A 7,680-nucleotide genomic window follows, 5' to 3' on the forward strand; every position below is an offset into this window, starting at 1 on the left:
CAGCGTTACATGGGAAGAGATGATGATAAATACAGTGGCAGAACAAATCCCCAGTAATGTGTATTATAGCCTGTTAGCAAGGTCGTTAAGTAAATACAGCATGCCTCTTCTTCTTTTCACTTTATGGCATTATGTTAATTCCTATACAAAAAAAAAAGGCTGAGAGGAGAATGTTTTCTTTATCTTGCTTGCTGATTAGGTCTTTTAGTGTCTAGGCAGGGTCAGCTCTTTAGTGTGCATTTTTCCAGTACAGCTTCATGGTTTTTTAGGCTGTTAGAAGTATCCTAGGACACTCATCATTTTACTTAACACACTTGTGTTTTTGTGCAGTATTTTCCCTGCATGCAACACCCATTTCAAGTGAGTTTGCCTTCTCTGCACTTAGAAATCTGGTGACCCATCATTCCTCTTCCCAACATCCTTATTTTCATGGAGTGAAACCCCAGTGCATTGTGTGGGAGAGAGCCACATCATGTTTTCAGCATGTCTCCCTGGGCTGCAGGGAGTGAGGAGCTGGGACTGAAAGGCATCTTCTGCAGGGCATTTGGTTAGGTTACTGATTATCAGCATCTCCCCACTGCTGATAATCAGCTCTAGTCCTGGTTCCTTCAGTGTTCAGCGGGGATTAAAACTCAGTTTGCGAAAATGCTGATGAAAGACAAGAAAAATCCTTACTATCCTAACTTATTTGTCTCAAGGCTCTCTACCTTCTCTACCTCTTCATGGTGTCTGCTGTTATTCTTTCAGTAACTGCCTCTTCTTCTGGGCCTGTTATTTTATAAGAATATGCTGTGTGATTCCTACAGCTTCCACTGGACAGTCCTTCCAGCCACAGATCCTTTCATATCATACTTTTTCGTTGTTCATGTGGAATTCAGTTAAGCTTTACAATGTGTTTTTAAAAAGATTTCAAAGGCATGGCATAAAGAACCATAATGTCTTACTGAAACACGAAGTGCAGCCTGCCTACCGTTTTCCCCTTTGATCGTCAACTATTCATTTCTGAAGAAGTCCGTTTGCCCCGGCTTGTAAATCTGTCTTGTGCATTCTTCCAGTGTATTCTTCTGTTATGATTGCTATATACTTTTTAGATTTTTCACTTCACATTTGTTGCATTTTTTTTTCCAAAGTATTAATGTCCTGATTTCAGCTGGGATAAGACTTAGTTTTCTTCGTAGTAGCTAGCATGAGGCTGCGTTGTGGGATTTGGTATGAGAATGTCGATAATACACTGATGTCTATGGTTGTTGCTAAGACATCAAGGGCTTTCTCAGCTTCCCATGTTTTGCCAGTGTGCAGGTGCACAAGAAGCTGGGAGGGAGCGTGGCCGCGACAAAGGACCCTCAACCCCTAGTTTAGATTTGCTTTTAGGCTTAGGATTGAGGCCTAAATTGGCCAATGGAATATTCCGTATCATGCAACATCGTGCTCAGCATATAGATGAGAGGTGTCCGGGAAGCTGTCTCTGTCTTTGGGGCTCTTGCTCTTCTGGGATTGTGGTTTTGGGACCTCTCTTCTTTGGGATTGCTAGCCGAGGCCAGGCTGGGCATTGGTCACCAGGTAGTGAGCAATTGCACTGTACTTCATTTGTTTGTATATATTATTATCATTTTTACATATTATAATATATTATTATTGTTTTAATTATTTTTATAATTATTACTTTTAATTTTATTTCAGTTATTGTTCTTATCTTAGCCCATGAGTCTCCTTCCCTTTTCCCCTTCAATTCTCTCCCATTCCCTGAGGATGGGGGAGAGTGGGCGAGCAGCTGCATGGTGTTTTGTTGCCAGCTGGGTTAAACCGCAACAATTAATTTACTTTCAATTTCCTGAAATGTATTGAGTATAGCTGTTGTTCTCTTTTTTCCAAAAGTTATTGTCTGTCTATTGCGGTATGCCCAACAAAAACCATTGACGGAAACTTGGGAGTTTTCTGTAGGTATTAAAACCTGCTAAAAGTAGCATTCTTCCCATGTGACTTCCTCCTCCCACTATTTTAACTTGTGGGTTTTTTAATGTGTAATATTCTGGCTGGAAATTTTTGAATATGAACTAAATTTAACTCTCTGAACATTTTTGTATTTATTGCCTGCCCCACTCATTTCTGGAGATTTTCTTGTTAGAATATTGAGTTCTGCTTTTGACAGGTTCTGCTTTCTGTGTGTTTCTTTTCATGTTCTGTGATGAGGTGGATCACATTTATTATATATCTGGTAGCGACAGTTCTTTCCAGACTAACAAGCTTAAATACTGTTTTTAGGAAGAAGAAGTTTCTCCGCAGTTGTTCACTTTCCATGAAGCTGTGTCACAAATGGTAGAAATGGAAGAGCAAGTAGTAGAAGACCACAGGGCCGTCTTCCAGGTAAAAGATGGAGCTTTACGTTGTTTTCTCCTAATCCAGGAGTTCATGTTTTCCCAGTGAAAGTGCATACTCTTGAAGTTGTAGGAGATCATGTGGTCATTCCACTTCTATCAGAGATTTCTAAATTGTTTTATTATGCTAAGCCCATTGCAGCAAACAAATAAGGACAGATCCCATAACCACTCATCTTTGTCCCCATGATGAAAGAGAAGCCTACTTCTGTATCATTTAAATTGAGTAAAATTTTCCTTTTCTTCTTGACAAATGTTCTTAAATAGATGGTGTTTATCATAAGAAAAGTTGCTCTTCTCTTGATACTGTTTTACTATTCGTTATATTTTATGTTGTAGTCCTTTTCCAGCATTAGTGACTCTGGAGTTTTTTCTAATTGCAGGGAACTCATTCAGATTAGTCTTGAAATTTTCAATTTCACCATCTAATGTATGCCAATATTCCTATGCCAGAACTGGCTATTAATAGTAATGTCTCTATAAACACCATTTCTGTTTGATCATCTCCCTCTAAGCCTCTGCAGTACTCCCTCCAAGTACCTCCTCTGAATATCCTTTTGTGACATCTCCCTCTGAGATACTGATATCCAGATGAGACAAAATATATTTCTGACTGCCTGTTTACCTCTTTTTTACGGATACATGAAGGTTTTCACTTGCTATTAGTCAGAGTCTTTGGAAGAAGTATTGCCTCCACAATGCAATGCTGGTCAGTGCCACAGAGCCTTTTACATTCACAAAATAAATTGTAATAATGAGTTACTAGTTTTCAGAAGGAAATGTGAGTCACTTCTGTTCATAACCATGGAGTCTGTAGGCAGACTGTCCGTTTGGCACGTCTGCTGCAAGAGAACAGCAGAGCATTAAACCTGTGGGGAATACACACATCTCCTCAATTTAGATATCTAACTTAGTGGAGCATTGATGTGTGTTCATAATACAGTAGGATGAAAAATAACACGTATTACAACAGATGTAGAGATTTGGTTGTTATGAAATGTTAGCCCTGAAGTAAAACATGCAGAAGTGTGAAAGTCATATGCCATATGCTGTATCTGTGTCCTAATGCTTGCAACTTCTGGAGAGACAAGCTGCATTAGTTTAAGATGTTACTGCCCCTCTGTGTCCATCTGGCCTTCTGTTGGAGGTTACTGCTCCTCCCATCAGTCACTGAAAGGAAATGTGTCTGAGCCTCAGCTCCCTTCGTTTGCAGCATGGCTTGTTAGTTTATGCTGTGGGTGTAGGTGAGCTGTGCCAATACAAAATCTACCAGCTGTAGAAGGCAGAAGTTGTCTTTGTTGGGATACAAACCCTCTTTTCCTAACAGAAATGTCTAAAATAGGTCAATGGAGTGAATCATGCTCTAGAGATGTTGGTCTTCCTTTGTGTTTTGGACGTACGAGTTTGCGTTAGATAGATGAATCCTATCCCAATGTGAGCTCCAGCTGTCCTGAAAGCTAAAAAACGTACATGGGTTTGGACTGTGCTTTCAATATTACTTGGGCTACTGAGCATAGAGGGAAGGACTTAATTTTAGTGTTTCAGGCCCAGCATGCATAGAACTGTCAGCTACTTTCTTTTTTTAAATCAAAGCATTTCCAGTGGAATCAGTTCTGATCACAGCTTTGCATAGTTCTGTAAGCTTTCAGCTCCTGGTTGCGTTCTTCTTTGCTGCAAGACTCTTTTTTTCCCCTTTTTTTCAGTAATATTTGGAATGCTAAGATGCCTAAAAGCTGCTTTAACCAACCTTTATAGTACTCTTATCTGTCTGGGGAGTTAGCTCATGCAATAGTGAGCTTAAAATAGCTCTTCTTTTGTACAGCTTCTCTCAAAACGGGTTTTAATTATGGACAGAATTATCTCGGCTCCTTAACTGTAGTAATGACACTGTGATTATATTCAGTGGCAACCAGCCTATATTTAAAATTGAAGCCTGATGTCAAAGTCTGATGCCTGCCTAAGGGGACATAACCATGATGTACAGTTCTGTTCTCTGAGTTTCTTAGCTTTAGAACCACCTAATGTTCTGAATTTGAAGAGAACTGAGGTTAGCCGGGATTTGCCTGTTACTGGTATGACCACTGGAATGAAGAAACAGTGTAGAAAACATATAATAAGGAACAAGGCTCCAATTTTGCTGAATTAGGAAGAAGGTTTCATTTTAGTATTGATATCTGTTACCGTGGGGTGACTAGACAGTAGAAGTGTGGGTCATCTTGAGAAAAGGTCTAATTGAGCTCTTTGTCTTGAAACTTGTCTTGAAAGTTTGCAAATGTATTTAGTTGGGTTTTTTTTCTAACTTTTATCTAGGAATCTATTAGATGGCTGGAAGATGAAAAAGCTCTTCTTGAAATGACAGAAGAAGTGGACTATGATGTGGATTCGTACGCTACACAACTTGAAGCAATTCTAGAGCAAAAAATTGATATTCTGACTGAACTTAGAGGTAGATTGCTTCTAATCACTTTTGTGTGCATTATTAGCAGTGTGTTTTCATGTGCCATGGAGACTTGCAGTCATAGTGAAGAGAAAAAAAAGAGTGTGGTTATGTTTTAGGGTCTTTTTTCCCCCTTATGCTGCAGTGCAGTGTCCTGTGGAAGGAACATTTATTCTGCTGCCTAAGAACAAGTTCATATCTGTGCTCAGTTCATGCTAGTTAAAGGAAGAAACTCTGCTATACCTCCAGGAAGTATAAACTCTATCCTGCAAAGAAATGTATGAAAAAAGGTGATGCAAAGAGGAAAAAGAAGTAGAAACTCCCAGTTCCTGCTCTGTTGAATTCTGTCATGTGGCGGGGAGCTTGCTGTCGTTTTTGAGACTGTGCCTAAGAGTGGCATCAAGCTCTGAGAGGCTTAGTTGTTAGCTTACTTTTTTCTTCATCAGCCTTTCTGTCTGAATTTTGTCAGCCTCTCTTTGTTGAAAAACAAACTGCAGATAGTTCTTAGTGCCCAAAATTGACTCTTCCACTTGTCTGCTAAAATCAGCTTGTCAGCTTGGTACCTCATGGAGATGAATTTTTCATTTTTGTTTCTCTAACTATTTGGACTCCAGGAGGCATGCTATACTGGTAAAAATTGAAGGGTGGGGTTGGGGGCTGAGGGGTGGGTGTGGGTTTTTTTTAATATTACTGGGGAACAGAGTGGGACAGGAATAGAAATACGAAAGAATACCACGCTTCCTTTCTCAGGTTTCTCCTTTTTTGTTATAGTTATGATGAAATGAATGAATGATGCATATCTCTATTTATGGTGATTAACTTCCAAAATTTAATCACAAATGCTGTTCACATTCAAAGAAAAACCGAGGGGAGTAGAATTTACTCTGCCAGGTTTTAGATGTACAGAAGTGACTGTACTCTAAATACAATTTTGCATGCCTCTAAGGATGGTTTGGAATCTGCCGGGAAGGAGAAGGATGTATGTGGTGTGTATCTCCCTATACTCTGTAAGTTAGAAGCAGAATTTAAGTGTGAACAGGTTACATGCTGGGAACGCAGTTGTGCAGTTTCCAAACCTATCCTGCCTAGAGACAGGGGTGGCGTCTAAGAAGAGACTAAGTTGCTAAGCAACTTCTTTGTATGGTGAGTATTGAATCTAAGTGTCTATCCTCTTGTAGCTTGTAGCATCAGCTATTTTTGTAGAGAAATGTTCTTTGCTGTGCGTTAGGGCTGGGATGTGGAGCATCACGATTTAGTTTTAAGATCTGTGCTGAGCACAGGCACATCAGTACTCATTCTCTCTTTTTCATTAAAGATAAAGTGAAATCTTTCCGGGCAGCTCTACAAGAGGAGGAACAGGCCAGTAAACAGATCAACCCGAAAAGACCACGTGCCCTTTGAAACAGGCCTTTGCTGCTAAAGGAATCCACGAACCCATACTGCTGTAGCACACATTTGTTACAAAACCAAGAGGCCGTAAGAACTCAACTACTTGAAAGTGTAGAAACATTAGCAACGTCTGTGGAAATGTCCCGTTTCTTTTTCACCTGAATGACGTTTTCAGTTTTGTGTGAAATGCTCCTATGATGTCTACAAAATGCTTCTAGACCAGACAGCACAACCATGCAGGGTTCAGATCTGTGAAGCACTTTGTTTAAAATATTTCATTTATTCAAATCGTGAATTTTATGTTTGGAAATACTTGCCATGTTATTAAAAATGAAGGAAGACTGTGGCCTTCAAGAAAGAAGTCACAGTATTTCCTTTCAGCAATGTTCAGTTTTGTTGCAAAGACCAGCTGTGCAGTTCTAAATTGTGTTTGCGTGCATGCACACCTCACTAGTGGTTGTACGTGACTTCTCTTCTACAGACAGCTGTGCTTACCTCTTCCCACTCTGTGCTTTGATGAAGGCTACTTAACCCTAAACATCCTCTTTCTGAAGCACAGCCTTAATAAACAACATTCCTTATTTGTCAGTATAAATTACTTTTAGCGTGTGTACATTAATGTGTTTTGAGACTTTTTTTTGGTGGCTAGTTTCATTTCACAGGATGTGCCATATCATTTGAACAAGAACTGCAAGAGCTGTTACAGTGGCCAAACAGCTGGGCATTCCATCCTCCTTTTTAAAATCCAGAATCTAGATTTATTTGAATATCATAAAGAATGTTTAGATAATTCTAACATCTTCTGTGTAATGAAAAAGAAAAAAAGAAAAAGAAAAAAAAAAAAAACGGAACAAAGAAAACCCAGAAACACGAACTAGTTGATGTATAATGAAGAGTAATGTTCAAGTCCTGAGGAAAGTTGTATCTTAGGATAATGCAGATATCTAGTATGTGATATGGTGTGATAATGCTGTCAGAGTAAAGGTACGATCTGACCTCTGCGTATGCATAACTATCAAAATTTGGGGATCCAGCCAAGTACTTATGTATTGGCTTTTCATGTACTGTTAATATTTTGTCTTTTGATGCATGACAGACTTACATGTACATTAACCGTAGTTTGCAGATAGTTGGAGTAGCTCTGTTGCTTTAAAAAAGTAGCTGATACCTATTTTTCCCTTTGTACAGTGCCAGCAGCTGAAAAGTGGGGTGAAATTGCATCATTTGAGGATTTTGCACAATACCTCTACCTAGCGCTAATAAAAATCCCACAAGCACCTGAATTCTCACAAATGGCGCCGTGCGTATCAGCACTTTTTAGGTGGTGGCACTCGAGTTATTTTTGCAAGTCAGTGTGCAAAAAAGATTGACCTTTCATGTAAGAACTTCTTGTCAAATGAAGAACTGTAGACCTCTCTAGGAGTTCTCCCTATTTCCAGGAGTTCCTATCAACAGACTTTCGCTTGGAACTGTTTTAAA

General features: G+C 39.4%; 1 protein-coding gene across 3 annotated transcripts in view; it reads left to right on the plus strand.

Annotated features, from left to right (window-relative positions):
- The window catches only part of KIF2A (kinesin family member 2A), a 53,891-nt gene extending 47,678 nt beyond the window's left edge, over window positions 1-6,213 (plus strand). For all 3 annotated transcript variants that reach the window (XM_086630071.1, XM_086630072.1, XM_086630073.1), the window contains 3 exons: window positions 2,263-2,364; window positions 4,686-4,821; window positions 6,128-6,213. In XM_086630071.1, the coding sequence (XP_086486197.1) occupies window positions 2,263-2,364; window positions 4,686-4,821; window positions 6,128-6,213 (324 nt within the window). The remainder of the gene's footprint in view (window positions 1-2,262; window positions 2,365-4,685; window positions 4,822-6,127) is intronic.
- Window positions 6,214-7,680: the final 1,467 nt, after the last annotated feature.

The sequence above is a fragment of the Tauraco erythrolophus genome, chromosome Z (assembly GCF_009769465.1).
Source record: "Tauraco erythrolophus isolate bTauEry1 chromosome Z, bTauEry1.pri, whole genome shotgun sequence".
NCBI lineage: Eukaryota > Metazoa > Chordata > Aves > Musophagiformes > Musophagidae > Tauraco > Tauraco erythrolophus.